Raw genomic sequence first — 21,319 nt, forward strand, 5'->3', positions numbered from 1 at the left:
GCTTATCCTCCTCATGACCCAGAAGAAGTAGAAGAAGTTCAGCAAAAGTTCTCAAGTCAGGTGTAATTATTATAGAATATTCTATAAAGGTTAACATTTTTAAGAAGATTTATTTATTTACCTCATCTGGGTGATATGCCACAGGGCCCTCAGTAGGAGTGTGAGGTCAGTGGGCTCGTTGACAATACCCCCAAATGCTGACTTTCTCAGGCCTTCAGGGTGATCATGACCATCTGGGTCTATGTCTTTGAATCTGTGAGATTTTAAAAGAATATTGTGGTGTAGGTAGTGTATCTAGAACAGTATTTCAACCTTTACTTGATTATTACTCTCTGAAGGAGACTGTAGACATTTTCCACCTAATCACCCCCCCTCCCATGAAATTTTAATATCACAGATGGGCCGTGTTTCTGTCATATACTACAGTATATAGGAGGCAAGCTAGTGATTGCACTAAGACTTCCCCATGAACCAGTTTTTGCCCCCATAGGGGCAATATTACCCATATCGAGAATACATAATCTAGCAGTATTATCATCTTGGAAATGAACTGTTATTTGTACCTTTCTTTACAAATTGAAACTGCAGGGATGCTTGGGTGGCTCAGTGGTTGAGCATCTGCCTTCAGCTCAGGTCATGATCCTGGGGACCTGGGAATCAAGTCCCCCATCGGGCTTCCCACAAGGAGTCTCCTCCCCTCTTCCTATGTCTCTGCGTCTCTCTGTGTGTCTCTCATGAATAAATAAGTAAAATCTTTTAAAAACAAAACAAATTGAAACTGGGACAAGGACACTATCAATAAACTAATGTTGAAGAGTCTTCCCGTGTAGTGGCTTGCTGCAACAGGAAAAGAATGAGAGAAGTACTTTCCTGGCTTGTATAGAGAACATTTTCTCTCTGAACAACCTCTTGACCATTTGAGGACAGAATAGAGAAAGACCAGGATTGGCAGAGCAATAAATGCAGCTCATCAAATGGGGGGAAAAATACAGATGCCGAGACCCTTTTACAGTGATATGCAGAGGAGGAAGATGGTAATAACCGAGGAATCTAGGTATAAAATTGTCCGTTGTTCAAGGCTAATGCGCTCTAACAAGTTCAGTTTCTTAAAGTAGGAGGTGATTTGCAGCAGAGAATACCATTTAGGTTGTCTAGCATACAACAGTGTTCTGTTCTCCCGAGAGGGTTTGGCTCTGTCTGATCAAAAGGGTGGTTGTGTATGAAATGCACCTCGGAAGGAGGAGGAAGAAATGACATGTTCATGTAAATGAAATACAACTGCAAATTAAAGTGTCACCCTGTTAAAAAAAAATCCATTTTTTATTTAATTGGTTACCAAGGAAAAGAATGTCATCCAGAAGTGTGTATCTCAGGGAAAGTTAAACCGCGAGATGTTTCAAGTGAACCTGGATTCAGGGAAGTTCTCATGGGGCGGGGAGGGGAGGGGTTTGTAAAATATTGCCTTAATAAAAATACTCTGATACTGAAAAGCCAGACTCATAAATTTCTGCTGTGTTACATGCCAGGGGTCCAGAAGAAATTAACAACAATGACTTCATTTGTTCTTTACTGTCTCTGTCTATCCAGTCAGCTGCATATACTGGCTGTCTCTTCCCTGAAGGACGCCTCCTTTTGAGATGTTTTATTAGGAAGAAGGTCATGTACGAAGGAGACATTTTCTCCCAAAGAGCACTGCTTACAACAAAGACATCCAGGAATGAAATGCTTTTCTGTGTTAATGTCCTCCCATTTTTTTACTAACCCCCCCAACCCCACATGTTTATGAAAACTCTGTCTCTTTAGAATGAGAGTCTGGCAGACAAGACATACACAGTACCTGCCACATTGTTGGCACTAAGGAAATGTTAAGTAATCATGGGAGGGGCTGATGAATGGGATTATGTTTCCAGTAGGATTGTTTCTGAGACGTGTCTGGTTTCTCTTTGAGATGGGGACTTGGCAGATGGTTTTTCCTCTTCCCCCTCTCCTGCTAATCCCAGTACATGTCGTTTTATGTGTACAGAGGAAACATGGATAAAGACTATAATGTGTTCTCTTTGTCTTCTCCCCCACCAGGGGCAGTGATTGGTGATGGACAGTCAGCTGTGGCCAGTAACATTGCCAATACTACCTACCGGCTCCAGTGGTGGGACTTCACTAAGTTTGACCTCCCGGAAATCAGTAATGGTAAGCCAAAGTAGAGCTGGTACTGGTGGAAGGGGTATTTTTTATTGGTGAGCCAGAACTCAGAAACCCATGGAGCACCAGCATTTTCATCATCTTGTTGATCAGCTGATTGCCACCTGTCATTTCTGCAGCTCTCACGCAGTCATTCAGCAGATGTGTTTTGAGCACCCACCGTGAGGAGTGAACCATGGTAGCTGCAGTGCTAGGAGCAATGCCCAGATAGATGGATACAAAGATGAAGGTGTCTCTCTTCTGGGGAGTTCACCAACTGTTAGCTCATTGCCCTAAGCCTCAATGTTTAAGTGAAACTGAAAAGGAGAGAAAGGGAAGGGAGTGTAGGAACTGAGAGCTAGTGCTTGTGCCCCTTGAGGAAAGCTTATGGTGATGTTAAACTCATTAATCCAGAGCTGGGTGGAACAAAGTAGATGACGTGGTTCATATGTGATGTACAAACATGTCTGTCTCATAGTCCATTTTCCCAGCTACCAGGGGAGTCTGCAATCCCATGTTCCAGCTGTTCATCACAACATTTTAGACAGCTCGCTTCACTTATTATGTAGACGGACTTGCACATTCCTAAGAAGTGGCAGTTCAACTTCTACTTGAATACTTCAAGTGATAGGCCACACTATCTGATGAAATGGCCTGATCCATCACTGATAAACTCCTGTTATTGTTCCCTTCTCTTATTTCCTCCCATCAGTCCTGGTTCAACCTCTGAATCTCCACAGAATATGTCTAATGATCTCTCTTCTGATGGTCCTCCAGCTGTTTGAAAATAAATTGCCATTTTCCTTTAAATCTTTCTTCTCCAGCCAGACTTCCTTCCTCAGATTCCTTTTACTGACCTGGTTTCCAAATCCTTGGTGGTTCTGTTTACCTTACCTTTTGACTTTAGGGGGCCAGAACAAAATAGTAGAAAACTCCAGATGGGAGCTGTCCAGTACATAGCATAATGGTGGTTTGGACAGTGTTAATTCAGCCTGAGATTTCAACAGTTTTTTCTGAAGCCACTGTTCAGTTTATGGTCACTTCAAATTCCTGGATAATTATTAAGAAACCAAGGCTCTGGGGATCCCTGGGTGGCTCGGCGGTTTGGCACCTGCCTTTGGCTCGGGGCGCGATCCTGGGGTCCCGGGATTGAGTCCCGTGTCGGGCTCCCGGCTTGGAGCCTGCTTCTCCCTCTGCTTGTGTCTCTGCCTCTCTCTCTCTCTCTCTCTCTCTCTCTCTCTCTCTGTGTGTGTGTGTCTATCATGAATGAATGAATGAATGAATGAATGAATGAATGAATAAATCTTTTTTAAAAAAAAAGAAACCAAGGCTCTACCATTCTGTGCTTATTTGTGCATTTTGAATCTTTTAAAAACCAAAACAAGTTTGTATTTGCCACAATTAAATTTTATTTTAATAGTGTCAGTTGCCCTTCCTGGCTCTTCCCTCTCACTGTCTTTTGGATTCAGTCCTTCTCTTTCAACCTTACATCACTTACTAATTTGATAAATATACTTTTTCTATCTTCCTTTGGATTACTATCACAAATGGTGGATCAGTCAGGACATTGTACTGGGCCTTGTGTGATGTTGCTGTGGACTTCCCTCTTTGACTTTTTGGTTCCTGAATTAGCACCCTGGGCATGTGTTCACAATTGAAACCCACCCTGGAACACCTGGGTGGCTCAGCGGTGGGGCGACTGACTGCCTTTGGTTCAGGGCGTGATCCTGGAGTTCCAGGATTGAGTCCCATATCAGGCTCCTTGCATGGAGCCTGCTTCTCCCTCTGCCTGGGTCTCTGCCTCTCTCTCTCTCTCTCTCTCTCTCTCTCTCTTTGTGTGTCTCATGAATAAATAAATAAAATCTTAAAAAAAAAAAAGAGGAACAAAACCCCCTGAAACCCACATTATTTTTGTAATCTTGTCTATAAAGTGTTATAAGAGTTTGTCAGATGCCTTAAAATAATTAAGATATTCTCTGTGGCATTTCCCGATATGCCAGTCTTGGTATCCTTATCAGACCATGAAAATGAGGTTAATTTTCCATGTCCTGATCTTAGTGTAACCACAGTAGCAATCATTTCTTTCCTTCTAAGTGCTTATAAGCCACATGTTCAATAATCTTTTCTTTAACTCTGCTGGGAATCAACTGCAATCTACGTTTTCCTTTATTGAATACCACGTTTGCTTGTTCATCTCCAGATTCTGGTCCAAATCTTCTTTGCCATAATTTATTTCCAGTTATTTTGTTTATATTGTTTAGTTTTTTTTATTATAATCTGAAATACATTCACCATTCAAAAAATTTTAAACTAGGGATGCCTGGGTGGCTCAGTGGTTGAGCGTCTGCCTTCAGCTCAGGGCATGGCCCCGGAGTCCTGGGATCAAGTCCTACATTGGGCTCCCCTCAAGGAGTCTGCTTCTTCCTCTGCCTGTGTCTCTGCTTCTCTCTGTGTGTCTCTCATGAATAAATAAATAAAATCTTAAAAAAAAAAAAAAAAAACTTTTAGGGACGGCTGGGTGGTTCAGTGGTTAAGCGTCTGCCTTCCACTCAGGGCTGATCCTGGAATCCTGGGATCAAGTCCCGCATCAGGCTCCCTGCATGGAGCTTGCTTCTCACTCTGCCTCTGCCTCTCTCCTTCTGTGTTTCTCATGAATAAATATATAAAATCTTAAAAAAAAAACACTTTTAAAATTTAAAATAATTGACAGTGAAAAGTTTCCCAGCCCTGCTCCCAGCCACCCGCTATTTATCCCCCTAGGCAACAATTAGCAGTTTCTTTTTTTTTATTTATTTTTATTTATTTATGATAGTCACACAGAGAGAGAGAGAGAGAGAGGCAGAGACACAGGCAGAGGGAGAAGCAGGCTCCATGCACCAGGAGCCTGATGTGGGATTCGATCCCGGGTCTCCAGGATCGGGCCCTGGGCCAAAGGCAGGTGCCAAACCGCTGCGCCACCCAGGGATCCCCCAATTAGCAGTTTCTTATATATCTTTTCAAGGATATGGTATGTGTGTATATACCAACAAATGCAAATGTATGTTTTTCCATCTTCTCTTTAATCCAGATGGTAACATGTTACACACTCTTCTTTCTGCACTTCACTTTCTGTGAAGTACACTTTCTGTACTTTACAATATATCTTGGTGATCCTTACATACTTGTATACAAAGAGTTTACTCTTTCTTTGTTAATGACTGCCTAGTATTCCAGTATCCAAATGGAGTCTCTAGGTTCCATTTTTCAACCAGTCTTCTTCTGAGGAACTTTAAAAATTTTTTTTTGTCTTTTCTATAGAAAACATGTTGCGGTTTGTCATTTTGCACCTGTGTAAGAATAGCCATTAGGATAAATCCCTAGAAATGGAATTGTAGTTAGGAAGAGTATGTGCATCTGTGATTTGGGTAGATGCTTGTTAAGTCACCTTCTGTAGGGGTTATGTCAGTTTATACACTTGCCTGCAGTTGATAAGAATGCCTGTTCCCCCTAAACTCTTGCTTACAGAATGTGTTACCGTATTTTTGGATATTTGCAAATTTGATAGGTAAAAAATAGTATGCAGGTATTTTAAATTTGTATTTCTCATACTACAAACCAGGTCATGTGCCTCTTCATATGCTTAGCTCGTGAGTGTATATTGCCTTTTCTTGACCTGTCCATGTGTTTTACCTATTTTTTATTGTGTTGCTGATCTTTTCCTTATCAGTTCTACAGGAGCTCTTTCTAGATCATAAAATTAACTTACAATAGGAGTTTCCTAGTTGTCATATTTCTTTTGACTTTGCTGAAGGTTATTTTTGTCATAGAACTTATTTTAAGTAGTCACATTATCCAACTTTCCATTTATGGTTCCCAGATTTTGTGTCATCATTAGGAAGATCAGTTAGTACTTTTATATTTTAGTTTTTTTACCTTTAAGTCTTTGATTCACTAGAAGTAACCTAGTCCCAAATGAGCAGAATATGATCCAGCTTTTACCCCATGCGGTTGCTCTTTAGTCCCAACCAGTTTATAGACCATTTTCCCCATTGATTTGGGATGTCACTTTGATCCTATTTTTACTTTCCTTTGTATGTTTGGGTGTATTTCTAGATTATCCATTCTGTCTTTGTTATCTTTCTGATTATTCATGTGAGAATACCTACCACAGAGGTTTAAGTTTTCAAGTTTTGTGTTTAGAATTTGGTAGGACCCATCTCTTGTTTTTTTTTTTTTTTTTTTTTTTTTAAAAACCAGATTTTCCTGTCTGCTCAAGCAGTTCTGTTTTCCAGTATGGGCTTTAAAACTATTTTGCTTCTTCCCTTCACCCTCCCTGAAAAAATTCTGTTACTGTAATTATTGCAATCACATTAAATTTGTAAATTAAGGGGATCCCTGGGTGGCTCAGCGGTTTAGCACCTGCCTTTGCCCCAGGGCGTGATCCTTGAGTCCCACGTCAGGCTCCTGGCATGGAGCCTGCTTCTCCCTCCTCCTGTGTCTCTGTCTCTCTCTCTCTCTGTGTGTGTCTATCATAAATAAATAGATAGATAGATAGATAGATAGATAGATAGATAGATAGATAGATTTATAAGTTAACTTAAGGAGATTTAGTATCTTAATTTTTTTTTTTATTTCTTTAAAAGATTTTATTCATGAGAGACAGAGAGAGAGGCAGAGACACAGGCAGAGGGAGAAGTAGGCTCCATGCAGGGAGCCCGACATGGGACTCGATCCTGGGTCTCCAGGATCACGCCCTGGGCTAAAGGCTGCGCTAAACCGCTGAGCCTCCTGGGCTGCCCCAGATTCAATGTCTTTATGGTTAGATTTAAGAACATGGTATGATTTTCCATTTCTTCAAATTTCTCTTGTGTTCTTAGGAATGTTTTAAAGTTTTCATATAGATCCGATACATTTTTTTTCAAAGATTTATTTATTTGAGAGCGAGAAAGAACACAGGTGTGCATGCATGCGAGCAGGAGGAGGAGCAGAAGGGGAGAGGAAGAGAATCCCAAACAAACTCTGCTGAGATCGTGACCTGAGCTGAAATCAAGAGTCAGATGCTTAATTGACTGAGCCACCCAGGGGCCCCTAGATCCTATACAGCTCTTAAGTTTACTGTTATAAGCTTATTTTTTAAATCCTACTATCTTACTGAATCGTTTACTAATTATGATTGTTACCCAGATTAATCTCTTGGGTGTTCTAGGTTTGTTTGCTCTCTTGTTTGCTTTGGCTACCATCAAAACAATGTTAAATAATAGTCATCCTCATATTGCTCCTGATTTTAGTGGGAAAACTTCTAACTTTTTCTCAGTACTTTTTTTTTTTTTTTAGTTTTATTTAAGTAAACTATACCCAACATGGGGCTCAAACTCATGACCCCAAGATCAAGAGTCACATGCTCGAGCCTCTGACTGAGCCAGCCAGGCATCCCTAGCTTTTTCCCAGTAAGCATATTCCTGGCTTTTAGGTTGAACTAGAACTAGTTTGTCATTTTAAGGAAGTCCTCTATTCCTATTTTATTAAGAGTTTTTATCAAGAATGGATATTGAATTTAGTCATGACTTTTCAGTATCTATGAAGATGATCATATTTTTTTCCTCTCCTTTGATCTCCTAGTATAATCATTATGTTAATAAATTCTGTAATATTAAACCCATCCTTATATTTCGTAGATAAACTCCACCTGGTTTGTGGAGTATTCTTTAATGTAAAATTCCTTCCATGTGGCTTGCTGATAGATTTTTTTCAGTAATATTTATAAGTGAGATGGCTCTGTCCAGTCTTCTTTTTTATGAAATCTGTGGTTTTTGGTATCAATGTTATTATGCTTGTGTTATAAATATAATTTGGAAGTTTTTCTTTGGAATGGTTTAAATAAAATTGTAATTATACTTTTTATACTTTAAAGGTCTGGGCCTGATGCATGCATGCCTACTTGCTTTTTTGCTTGGTTGTTTTTGCATGCATAGGGGTAGGTAGTTCTTTGATAAATTTCTCTATCAACTGTCCTATGATGGTTAAACACCTGAACTCTTTTTCTTTAAGATGTTATTTATTTATGTGAGAGAATGAAGAGAGAGCGTGAGCAAGTGCATGTGTGTGTGAGTGGGACAGAGTGCAGAGGGAGATGGAGAAGTAGGCCCCTGCTGAGCATGGAGCCTGCCTCAGGGCTCGATCCCAGTCCCTGTAATCATGACCTGAGCTAAAGGTAGATGCTTAACTGACTGAGCCACCCAGGTACCCCAAACACATGAACTCTTAAGCTACAGTGTCTAAGTTCAAATCCCTGGTCAGCTGCCTTCTAGCAGTATGACCTTGGTTAGTTAGTTATTTAATCACTCCACCTTCATTTCCTGATCTATAAAATGAGAATTGTAATAGTGCAAACCTGATAGTGTAGTTATGAGAATTAAGTTAGTTTATAGTGTTAGGCATTCTGAACAGTGCCTGTCATATACTAAATGGTCAGTGAATGCTAGCTATTTTCATCATATCTTTTTCTAGAAAATTGCACCATGAATCTTTGAGTGATGGCCATAACTCTAAAAATTCCCACGTGCTCTCATCTTTAGAATTCTGAGGTACATAGTCGTCATCTCTGGAGAGTGATGTCCATATGAATAAGATGTTGCTCTCACCCTGTTGCCTTATCTGTAATAGGCTTCTCACCCTTCTCGAGCATGTCATTTCCACCCAGTGACAGATCATTTGCCTTGACAGAAAAGCAAAGTATTCAAAATATAAGCATTGAATATGCTGCTAGCATAGCTTTGATTGGCCTTTCTGATCGTCCCTAAGATGTTTTGTATAAGCCTCAAATTTGGGGATTCCTTGGTGACTCAGCGGTTTAGCAACTGCCTTCGGCACAGGGTGTGATCCTGGAGTCCCAGGATCGAGTCCCACATCGGGCTCCCTGTGTGGAGCCTGCTTCTCCCTCTGCCTGTGTCTCTGCCTCTCTCTCTCTCTCTCTCTCTCTCTCTCTCAAATAAATAAATAAATAAATAAATAAATATAATAAATAAAATCTTTAAATAAGCCTCACCTTGTTCCAACTACAACTTCCTATAATTCTCCTTCTGTGTTTCTTCTTACCTCTTTTGATCATGACACTTTAAAACCTTAGTTATGAGAAAGCAGCATCATATGCAACGAGATTGACTAGGTTGGCTCATACATGGTGTTAGAATCCTACTTTTTAATAGTACCTAGTTTTTTTTTTTAAGAGTTTTGACCTTAGAAGAAAAACTGAATCCTGGGAGTTAAGGGCATCTATGTCTGATGATAGCTAGTGTTCCTTTCAATAGTATTACCCTCTAGAATAACAGTCACTTTTATCTTAGTTTCCCATCATTATCTCTTAACTGTTTGCTGGTTGGTCCTAATAAAGTCTAGTTACAGTTTACATCTATCACTCTTGATAGATTTAGCTATGAGAAAAAGTAAGTAGGGAATCTCTTTTGCTGTAGGATTCATTTCTGAAAAATACATACGTCTCAATGAAGGGTAGCCTTTGGCTTTGGTACAGCCTGTGCCTGGGAGCCACTGGTCTTGAGTTTTACATGTGTTCAAAAGCCACTATGTTGCTGGCCACCTGACTTACCTGAATGGCATTTAACTTTTTTCTGGAGTTAGGTTAAAGCTTCTTGCCACATGTTTCTTTCAGTTGGGATGCAGTGTTAATGAATTACTCTCTGTAAAGTTTAGAAGTTTATGAAAAGGCCTCACAGACATAATTTTGAGACCACTTTCATGAAAAAAATAGCTCAGTGGGTTCACTTTGGTTTTTAAGAGTGAGCTTTTATTGGGTAAAGAGGATTGGTCACTTGGGTACCCTGCCAGAACCAGCCTCCAGAAATCCAGCAGCTATGTTCTGTAAGGCAGACATAGGAAATATAGTGATTGGTGCCTTAGGGGAGGGCTTGTAGTGTCATGTGGAATACTGTGTAGGAGGTCTTATTCTGCAACCTGAGGACCTCAGAGATAGCCAAAAGGAAATTTTCCTGCTGATTTAAACCCCTTTGAGCTTTCCAAATCAGTATCTAATGCATTTGCAAAAGTACTGCAACTGCTAATCGCTCCCATGGCCTCATCTTCCCAGCCAGCAACAGGCTACAAATCGATCTTTGTACAAGGTGTTTGTTTATAATTTATGGAGCTGATAGGAAGGCAGAGCCATCTGCTCCTCCAGGCATCAGTATTTCTAACCCCTCCCATTCCCTGCTAGGGCATTTTCACTTGGAAATCATTTATAATTAGGAGGAGATTACATTGCAGAGTCTGGAACATGGCTTCCTGCTGTCTTCTGCATCATTTTTTTCCCCCTGGAGCTGCCCCCTGAAGCTCTTAAGCAGCTTTGATTTGAAAAATCCTTTCTTTCCTAACCTTTATTTCCATTCTGAGCTGCCCCCTCACCCTTCCCCACATGTGTTTTTGCCTTTAAGTGCAGGGCAGGTTGCTGGAGCCATAGCTCAGGGATCAAGGACTGTTTAGAAGGTAGCAGTTTTCCCATGTGGTCCCAGGCCAGCAGCATCAGAGACACGTGGGAACTTGTTAGAAATGCAAATTCTCAGGCCTCATCCCAACATTCAGTGTTTTAGTAAAACCCTCCAGGTGATTCTGATGCATGCTAACACTTGAGAAGCAGTGTCAAAAGGCCATGCAGGGAGCAGAACAAAGATTTCTTGTGGTGTGTGGGTTGCCAGTATCTTAGGCTTTATTACACTTCACTTTTTTCTCTATCTGCTTACATTATTGTTAAGTCCAAAGAGTGAGTTGTCCTTGTCATTAGTGCATTACTTTCCTGGGGCCCAAGAAAACAAGTAACAGATCTAAGAAGTCTCTACCTGTGTAAAATAACTCATCAAAATTGCAACCTTAGGAGGAGAAGCAGCACAAGTGAGTTGGAGCAGTGACCACTCACCATGTAACTGAACATTTCCATTTCCACGTGGGAAATTAATAGACAATGAACAGCAAATGAAAGCTGCTAATTGGAACTTTGAAATAAAAATGAAATTATAAACACACCACCCAGTGCTTGCAGAAACGAAGCTACCAAATCACTGTGTGCCTACCACATCCCTTTCATTAGGGCAGGAGTGAAACCCTAGATCACTAGCTGCACAGTTTCTGCAATTAAACCTGCTGCTGGAGAAGCTCTGCTTGAATTTTCAGCATTCTCTTTTCATTTGTCATTTGCATGTCTGTCTGTGTGCTCACTGCAATGACTGGGAGTGCTTTCGAAACTGGGTGGAGTTGGTGGAGAGGGGACAAAATTTGTGAGGTGGCCACTGATTTGGAATTATAATGTAGTAAACACAAACACAGTGGTTTGGATTGGAGGCTGACAAAATGCTTTTTGTCTATATGCCCAGTTTTTCAGGGGCTTAGAGCCAAGCTTTCCAGAAGAAGGAAAACCCTACTTGTACTTTCCTTCCCACCCTGGCCCCACTTAGGAATTAATCTGGCAGTAAGCAGTTCAATGCTTTTTTTACTTTGGTGGTGAGTTTTGAGAGTTACTGTAGGCTTCTATATGTTTAATGGAGTTACGTGTTAACACACGAGTAAGATCTATGTAACAGTAAGATAGAAAAGCCTTTCATAAAATACACACCATGCATTTTTAAGACCTTTAAAGTGGAATAAATGGTAATTGTGCAAAACCATCTTAAAATTTGGTGGTCACAGTTTCTTTTTATCTTTCTGATGATTGTGTCAGCCTCAACATTAGAAAATCAAAATGGACTCATTCCTGAAGCTTCCCCTATTCCTTTATTTCTTCCCCTTCCCTTTTTCATATATTCCCAGCTGGAATCATGTGTCAATCAAGGGAAGTAAGGAAAGATTGTCATCTTTTTGGCGCCAGGCTTGGGACCCTGAGTAAGGAGCATACGGTTGCAGTGCTAACTTGATAAATCTAGCCACACAGCGTAGAGCAGATGGTGGGTTGGAAGTTGAGCAGTACAGAGCCCTAATGGTGATAGCAGTGAATATTTGGATGTCATTATTTTATTAGTTAGCAAACAGAGCCACCCTTGTGGTCCCTTTCGGTTTTATGTGTAATGGTGCTGTAGGTGTCAGCCCCCGAGAGTTGGCACAATAGCCTAATCAATGTGTTCTGATGTCTTTTGGGATCTACGTTGTCATCTCTGTGGCTTAGCAGCACCCAGGGAAAGGAGGATGAATATAGGGTGTTAGAAATCACTCTGTGTTCCTGAGACCCTAAGCCTCAAGACCCCTGAAAAGCAATTCTTTGTTTTGTTTTCCTTAAAGTAATTTCCTGCCTTTGGGCTTCCTGGAATAGATCACCTGGAATCTTGTGAAGGCAACTGAGCTTCGCCTCTTCTTCTTGTTGTTGTTTTTTTTTTTTTTTCTTTTTAAACCATATAATGCATTTGACAGTGAACATCCAGGTAATCTCCAAATAAGAGACCAAAAAGCGGGGTGCCTGGGTGGCTCAGCGGTTGAGTGTCTGCCTTTGACTCAGGTTGTAATCCCAGGGTTTGGGGATTGAGTCCCACATCAAGCTCTCCACAGAGAGCCTGCTTCTCCCTCTGCCTATGTCTCTGCCTCTCTCTGTATATACAGTCTCTCATAAATAAATAAATAAATAAAGTCTTTTTAAAAAGAGAGAGAGAGAGACCAAAAAGTTTCTTTGCGTGTGAATTTGAAGTAGTGAGACAGCCTAGAGGAGCATGGTCCCTTTGGATGTGTTGTGTTGTTCCCATGGTTTGGGCACTCTATTCCCAGGTTCACATCAAGGGTAAGCAGTTTCCTCCTGGCAGGAATTACACAGTGAGCTTCGGAGATTTCAAATGAAAACCAAACCACAAGCGTGCAGGAACAGGCCCAGTGCTGGCCAACATCTACTTAGTCCTTTTGTGTGGAGTGGGATCTCCACTTCCCCACTGATACATTCCTCCACCCCACCCTCACCCTTACCCTGCTCCCTTGTGCTGAGCCTGCTGCCTGGCTGACCCTGGGCTTAATTCTTAGTAGCTGCTAAGTACAGGCTGGGGCTGCCCCTGGATGTTGCTTATGGTATGGATAAGGCCTAGAGCCTAGGGAGAAAGGAAGGGTTCTAGCCCTTCAGCCACGACTGGGCTGTGTTTTTCTTTGTCCTCTCTTGTGGTGTTAGGGGCTGTCTGGAAGATTGAAGTCTGTAACTGTTCCATTTCTCTGAAATCGGAAAGTAAGACCCAAACTTAAGAAATGACTTACTTCTCCGAGGGCACATAGCAACTGTGCAGTAGGACCTTCACCCCAAGGAAGCTTCCCTGCATCACCTTTCTCTTGGAATCAGTGGTTTTGCATTTTCATTCATCCTAGTTTTGATCTTTTGGACAATAACACCTGTTGAGTGGCTCTTTAGGAACAGTTTTTAATAACTTTTTCCTTATCTAATCTCTCTCAAATGATGTTTCCTAAGTGTGAGCTAATAAGACTCAGCAGGTGGTTGTGATTGTGTTGACGATCTGTCATTTCCTATTAATGTGGTAAAAGACACATATCTTTTCTATCTCTTGTGTTGCTTGTCCCATCATATTTTAGTTTGATTGACGACGTGGCCTTTAGCATTTCTGAAGAGGGTTCAGGCCCTTAGAAAGGCCCTGAAATTTCTTGGCCCAGAATTTTTCACACCATCAACTCAAACTTTCTTACCCTCTTTTCTTTCTTTGTCTGATGCAGCTTCCGTGAATGTGCTGGTGCAGAACTGCAAGATCTACAATGATGCCAGCTGTGACATTTCTGCAGATGGCCAGCTCCTAGCAGCTTTCATCCCTAGCAGCCAAAGGGGCTTTCCTGATGAAGGCATCCTGGCAGTGTACTCGTTGGCCCCCCATAACCTGGGTGAAATGCTCTACACCAAGCGATTTGGTAAGGGATAGGAAGCCCAACCTAGTGACAGAGGGATGCTGGTGCCTTGGCATGGGCATTCCTAGGTGAGGCACAGCTTAGGTTGGAGTAATGGTCATATCCTGTGCCTGCTTCTCTGGGGCACAGGCCAGAGGAAGATTACTTTGCAGGAGTCCTGGCTGGTAGCATTGCAGAAGACTGTCAGAGTCCTTCCTGCCATGCCAGCATCACCAACGTGCTCCTGTTTTGATGGCTCCAGATAAAGGAGGAGCTTTGCTCACGGCTTGGGGAAGCACATACACTCATGCACCACGAGGCAGTTTGGCATTGTGTATCAGAAGCCCCTTAAATAATATGGTCTCTTTGATCCAACAATCCCACTTCTAAGGAAATAATCGGAAAACTGTACAAAGATTTATATACAGGGGTGTTCATAGCAGTGTGGCTTATCATAGAGAAAAATGCCCAATGGTGAAGAATTGCTTAAATCTGCAGTGGTGCACCAATAAGGCAGAATACCACTTGGCCCTTAAAATGCTCTTGTAGAAGAATATTTAATGGTGGAAAAAATGGTCATAATATGTGAAGTGAAAATAGATTTCAAAGTAGTGTTTGCAGACTGGTACCAATTTTTAAAGATGTGATTCTGTGATGACAGTGGTTAGCGTTTAAGTACTTTCTATATGTCATACATTGTATCCAACACTTGACATGCCTTCCCATTGTCCTCCTCATTGCACTCCTATGAGAGAGCCCCTGGGAAACCAACGGTGCAAATTGGAAGTAAAGAGAAAAGACTGAGAGGGAGTGTTATTTCCTTGTAATGGCAAGAACTCTGGGAAACATCTCTCTGTTCTGTTGGCTCTCAGGTCCCAATGCCATTTCAGTGAGCCTATCGCCAATGGGCCGATACGTAATGGTGGGCTTGGCCTCGAGGAGGATCCTGCTGCATCCCTCCACAGAGCACATGGTGGCCCAGGTCTTCAGGCTGCAACAGGCCCATGGTGGCGAGACCTCCATGAGGGTGAGTGCCATGGCTTGTGCCTCCATCATAGGGCAGTTCTCCAGACTTGGTAGGATAGTGAAGGACAATGGTGTGACCTCCCAGCACGGACTAGAGATAGCATGTCTGTAAGGAGTGAGAAAGACCGCAGTCCAGCCCATCTGTGACCAGGAGGCTTCACTTTTAGAAGCTTTGGACTATTAAAAGGCAGGAGCTTTCTCATACCCTAGTTCCTGAGCTGAGCTCCCCAGAGGCCTGAAAGTATTTTGGATGAAGCCCAAACTGAATACCTCCTTACCTCAGTGTGAGACCTTTAGTCTGGAGATACATAAAGGACCCAATGAAATATTTATGCTTATTAAAAAATTTTTTGAGGAAGTAAGCTATAAAAAGTGATACTTGGTATACTATGAAATGTTCTTTTCTGTGGGTTGTAATCATGTTAGAAGATGAGGCCTTTGGGTAGCTGCTATGCTCTTAACCGTCTCATCCATTTCATTAGCAGAGAAAGGTCCTATTGAGACCCTCTTTTGTCCAAGGTGGACCTCTCTTGTATTGCCATTAAAAGCCTTATGGGCATCATGGGGTAAGTGGCCTTCTGGACTCAACTGTACTGGTTTCTGACTGAGTTCCCAGAGGGACTCATTTGCTTTTGCCAAGGGGAATTGAGCATTTGAATGGTTCTCTAATTAGATGGTATTTAAGCTCCATCTTAAGCTAAGAACCTGTGAATTCCCTTAGCACTCTCTCTTGGTGCCATTTATAGTTTTATGTGCATGTTTATGTGTTGTTTTGTGTTTTCTTTATCTGAGTGGTGTGTGTTTAATCTGCCCAATTAGGTTCAGTGTAAGCTCCTTAGGGACGTATCCCCCAGGGTCCTTCATTTAGTGCTATGCATATAGATGTTTAATGCCTGGAATGAAGCATTTGTTTTAAAGAAAAAGGTAGAGATAGGATCCATTATGTAGAAAGTGACAGAGAGTGGGTGGCCTAGCGTGGTCGATGCCAGCCTCTTCCTCCCATCTCCTACAAGGACGCTCTATCTGACTCTACTGAGTCATTTTCCAAGCATCCTGAATTTCAGAAGGCTCTTTCTTGCCAGTGTGCCTCTTACCTGGCCTGCTCTTCTCTCTCTCAAACCTGACTTTGGCAGCTCTTTCCCTTCTGCAGAACCTTTCTTAATCACTCCCTTCTTGTGCCACCACCATGCTTTGTTACGCTCATGTTAACACTCATCACTCCAGACTTCACTTATTTGTTTCCATGTCATTCTCCATCTTTGGACCTGTGAGCTCCCAAAAATGAAGACCATATCTGTGTCATGTTTATGAAGTCCGAGTACCTAATAAGGAACCTGACATTTCGGAAAAGCTGAATGAATGGAAGAGAATCTCAAGAAAAGCATCCTCCTTAGCATTTCTAGGTGATAGATAACAAGCAGAACCAGTGATAGGGGACAGCATGTTCCACCAAGCCTCTGAAAGGGAAGAAACAGGCAATCTGTGCTCTTGACATCATACTGACAGGAAACTCCCGATTCTTGAATTCCAGATGACTTTGGAAATATCTGGTATTAGTTGCTTGGAAGAGGATGTCATGGGAAGTTCACAGGCCTGTTTTCTTATCTAGATATTTGAGGATGGACACTGAGGTTTAAATATTCTTTTGTTTCTCTTTAGCAGATTTGGATGGTAAAAGTACCTGCCTTTCACTACCTAAAATCCTGGTCCCAACAGCTGTTCTTCTAAACCCTTCCTGCCTAATTGTGGAATAATTGGTTATAATCATTAAGAGACAGGATCTGATTTTGGCAACACTAATGGACATCTCTAGCCTCTTCCGGAAGCCAGGGCTCCTGCCCAACTCCTGGGCACAGCCTGCCAGTCCTCCATCCTAGCAAGGTTCCTCTTTCCCATAAGTAGCTACAAACATCTGGCTGAGGGCAAACAGCTACAGGGCGGAAGCCAAGATGTTGTCACATATGGGGCTGGCAGCTCAGGGAATGCAGTTGGAGGAGTCTGCTGAGGAGATGTGGTAATCCATTGCTGTCCTGCTAAGGGGCTCAGGGCGGCTAGCCAGCTGCTGCATGCCTCGTGACAAGAGCTATTTCTCAGGCCTCCTAGTGAGGCTTTTTTGATTCTCAGTAGGCACCATCTGCCACTTAGGGAGCTGAAGTAACTAGAAAGCTCCCATTTGGGAAGTGTTCCTCTCACCCAGGAGACAGGATCCAGGCTTCTGAACAAGGTTTTGCTTACCCTGTGTCCACCGAGTCTGACTTTAAACCCCTGCGCTACAGAAAGGTTTCTGGTTTTCCAGGTCTTGGTTGCCCCTTACCTCCAGAGGCACCAAAGCATTCAGCAGTTGTCCCTGAATTCAGTCATTGGTGGAAGGGAAGACACCAGCTTTTTTGGATAGCTGTGCTGTACCGCCGTTTAAGGCAAGAAGTGCCATTTTGTCTGAGAACAGGGAGCAAGGGTTTAATGGGACAATAGAGCATCTCCCTCTTTGCACAGGTAAGTATAGGTGGGTGTCTCCATCTGTAATGTCAAGCTCTGTCTGCCAAGGAATGTTTTTGTGGGTGATTGGCCTGTTCTCAAGCTTTTCTGCCTGGAATTCCCCTTCATTTTGGTGTTACCTCTTGGAATTCACTGTGATAATATTCAGAGAGGTGAGCTTGTCGGGCCAACAGACATTCCCAGGAATCAATTCCAGAGCATTGACTTAACCTTATTTTAATTCCCACTAAGTGACATCTCTCCCCAAGAGATGATCTCTTACCCAATACCATATGAAAACTCTCCTGAAAATGAATTGCTAATTGCTGTTTTGCCTGGGTACATTTATTCTAAGCAGTTCTTCAAGTCTCTGGATTAGTGCTTCTCAAACTGTGCTCCTCGGACAACCTGCATTAGAATACATGGGGTCCTTATCAGAAACAGACAGCACTTTAGACCTAAAGAGCCACCCTAAGAATGGAGCAGGAGGGGCGCAGGTGTTTGTATTTGTAAAACGGGCTTTCCAGGTGATTCTGATACGCACTTGAGTTTGAGAACTGCTGTTCTTAATGACTGCTTTCTTCATTTTAGGTTTCTGCCCTCAGCCTCTTCAGCAAGGCAGAGACACAGTCTCAAGCTTACTTGTGATTTCATGCATGGTGCTTTGAGCCTTGGCTAATCTTGTGGCAGGCACCATGACCTTTGTGCTCCATTTCCCACCAGACTCTTACTTAGCTTTTTGGTTGTCTGCGCTTCACCTGCCATCTTTTCTCAGCTGTTGCTGCCTGACCCCCCCCCCCCCCCCGCAATTCCCCCGGGCTCTCCCTTCAATATCTGTGTGCTAGATTCTGTTCTCCCCTCCCCTCCACGTTGAGCAATTTCATTTTTATCCGTGTTTCTAGGATCAGGGTCCTTTTGATATTTCCCTTCTCTCCTTCTGAGGCTAGGCTCAGTCTTCCCAACTTCAGTATTGATTGGCAAATCTGGAAAAATAAGACTGAGCACATATTTAATTCCCTTCCCCCCACCCCAATCCATTCCAGGCTCTTCCAGGCTAGGGATGCTATTCTGCATTAGGGCCTTATTTTCTGTCTGACTCCCTTGCTCTGGAGCCAGGGAGGGCTTTTTTGTTCACTTGTCTGGTTTTTTTAAGTTAGGCATTTGGAGATTGCTGAGCTAAAGTTTTGCTGAATACTCAAACACTAAGCTGCCTGGGTGCCCTCTCTGCTTTCATTTTCTAATTGGAACAAAGGCATAATATTGTAACAGAAAACTGCAATTAATTTTCCAAAATAGTCGCAATTGCACGTTATAACTTTGGTTGTAACCAAGTGAAAGCATAACAAAAATATAAAATTACTAATGATACCAGAAATAGTCATAGACCAGACTGCTCTTCCACTTTTGTGTAACTAATAAGTGCTATTTTACCTAGGGCAAAAATTAGCAACTGGGGTTAGGGAGTGGGGGGAAAGGGTATAAGTGATTTTGGGGCATGTTGAGCTGGAAAGCAAGAATAAGGATTAGTGCTTTCAACACAGGAATTAAAGTGTTGTCTGCTGTTTTTCCCAGATACATAGACTATTCCCCCAACAGGTAGGGGATATGTGCACTTAAGTGCTTCAGTAAGAACTGAAGAAGATCCTCATTGCATAATCCCTGCAAGTCCTAGAGGCACTGGTTGCTTGAATCTTACCAGTGCTAGTTTGCTTTTTCTCTCTGGTCATTTTATTGGCAGAAGTGATGGATGAGGACATTGTCATTTGACTTGGATGAGAGAAGCTCTAGGACAGGAAGCAATTTGGCTCTCCTTTCTCTGTGGAACAGCACAGTGCTCTTTAAGGCCAAGCTTCAAATATGCAAGGGTCAATTTTATTGAAAGCTTTTTCTTTGTGGCTATGTGGTAAAACTGCATTCAAGTGTTGAGCAACTGTTACCTAGGTAGGTTGTTAGTTTGGAGGGGGTGTTGGGAAGAAAGCTATCCACTTTTTCCCTCCCTTCTTCCCCCCCTTCTTTTATTTATCCCTTCTCTTTCCCCTTCTCTCCCTCATCTTCCTCTCATCCCCCTCTTTCTCTTCCTCTTCGCCCCTGACCTCCCCTACTTCTTCACCTTGAGAGTCCTGCAGTGGTGAACTGTCCCCATGTACACCCTTTTTTCTCTGGAGCTCTGGCTCTAGAGATATGCATCCCCTTCATCTTCAAGTGATCCTAGGCAACAGGGAAAGGAAGGGAGATTTGTTACCATTTTTTATAGAACTACAATCTACTCATAAGTAACAGGGCTGTAGTTCTCAATGTGTACTCCCCTGAGAGCACATCAGCATCATTAGAGAACTTCATAGAAATTCAGATTCTTATCCTCACATGAGACCTGCAGAATTAGAGGATGTAGAGGTGGGGCCCTCCTGATGACTCTGCACACTCAGTCTAGATGGAGAACCAATCTCTGACTGCATGGGGATTCTTATTAGACCTCACATGTCAGTATAACTTTGACCTTTCCCTTTGTGTTCTCACTCTGTCTCAGGAACCTCATCTGATTTACTACTATGGATCCAATTAACCAGATTTTTCGGATACTTACAGGAATTTGAGAAATTGATGAGTACCTCCAGCCCAAAGCATTCTGGATCATGCTAGCATCCTAGTGATAGTACTAATGACATGAGGCCTTTTTCCATTTCTTGTTTTCCTTCCTCCCTTCCTTCCTTCCTTCCTTCCTTCCTTCCTTCCTTCCTTCCTTTCTTCCTTCCTTCTACCCATTTATTTGAGAAAGAGAGAAAGAATGTGTGCACAAAGAGGGAGAGGGAGAAGCAGACTCCCCACTGAGGAGAGAGCTCAGGGTGAGGGTCTGAGTCCAGAACCCTGAGATCATGACCTGAGCCTAAGGCAGATACTTAACTGACTGAGCCACCCAGGTGCACCCTACCTTTTTCCATTTTTTTCTTTTTTTAAAAAGATCTATTTATTTATTCATGAGAGACACAGGCAGAGGGAGAAGCAGGCCCGTAGGAGCCGATGTGGGACTCAATCCTGAACCCTGGAATCCTGAATCCTGAACACCTGGAGCCAAAAGGCAGACACTCAACCACTGAACCCCCCAGGTGTCCTGCCTTTTTCCATTTCTGATTAAAATTCTTACCTGCCCACAGTTGACTTTACTTGAGCTCTTAACTGTGAGCTCATGCCTGCTTGCCTGTGTGCTGTAGAATACAGAGATGCTTCAGCTTAAAAAGTGAGAAGCAGTATCTTTATTTTTCACTTGGCCCTTCCCCTCTGAAGGAGGACTTCTTGAGTTCCCTTTTCCAACATTCCATTCACTGTTATTATTTGATGGGATACATCACTATGATGCCCATTAATGGATATCTTAGAGTCATCTTAATTATAAAGAAACATCAGTTGTCTTTCTCTTTATAACCATTTTCTGTCATTTTTATAGCCATCTTCACAGAGCCTAGTGATAACTGATTATTATTTTAAGTTCATTAAAATGAACCACAGAAAAGCCTTGGTATCCAGAGTGCTCAAAATTAGTCACAACTAAATTATAACTTAGATCCTGGGGCAGTTTGAGTGTCTAGTGCTGTCAGCACTGACCAGCGTTTATGTAACCAACGTGTGCAGGCTCTTTGGGCCTGTCCTAGCTCCATTCTTCAGTATGTAGGCTTCACTGTAGCCTCCTTGCCCCCTATTTAGCCTGTGACATAATCCACTCATCTATACTTCCCAAGATTCTGAAAGTTTAATTTTTCAAAAGTGCCCGAGAACTCTAGTTCAGTCCGGGGTATTCTACAGAAATCTA

The 21,319-nt window shown here is 42.3% G+C and overlaps 1 protein-coding gene across 9 annotated transcripts in view; it reads left to right on the forward strand.

The window, feature by feature from the left end:
* Positions 1–21,319, forward strand: part of AMBRA1 (autophagy and beclin 1 regulator 1) — a 172,481-nt gene that overhangs the window by 127,499 nt on the left and 23,663 nt on the right. For 8 of the 9 annotated variants that reach the window (XR_008662550.1, XM_055310902.1, XM_055310912.1 and 5 more), the window contains 3 exons: positions 2,077–2,187; positions 13,849–14,037; positions 14,886–15,040. Coding sequence is in view for 7 of the 9 variants with exons in the window: in XM_055310902.1 (XP_055166877.1) it covers positions 2,077–2,187; positions 13,849–14,037; positions 14,886–15,040 (455 nt within the window). In the remaining 2 variants the exon portion in view is untranslated. Of the gene's footprint in view, positions 1–2,076; positions 2,188–13,848; positions 14,038–14,885; positions 15,041–17,335; positions 17,533–21,319 lie in introns of all 9 variants that reach the window. The other variant, XR_008662549.1, reaches the window with a different exon arrangement.

This window comes from Nyctereutes procyonoides, unplaced genomic scaffold (genome assembly GCF_905146905.1).
Source record: "Nyctereutes procyonoides isolate TBG_1078 unplaced genomic scaffold, NYPRO_anot_genome, whole genome shotgun sequence".
Classification (NCBI taxonomy): Eukaryota; Metazoa; Chordata; class Mammalia; order Carnivora; family Canidae; genus Nyctereutes; species Nyctereutes procyonoides.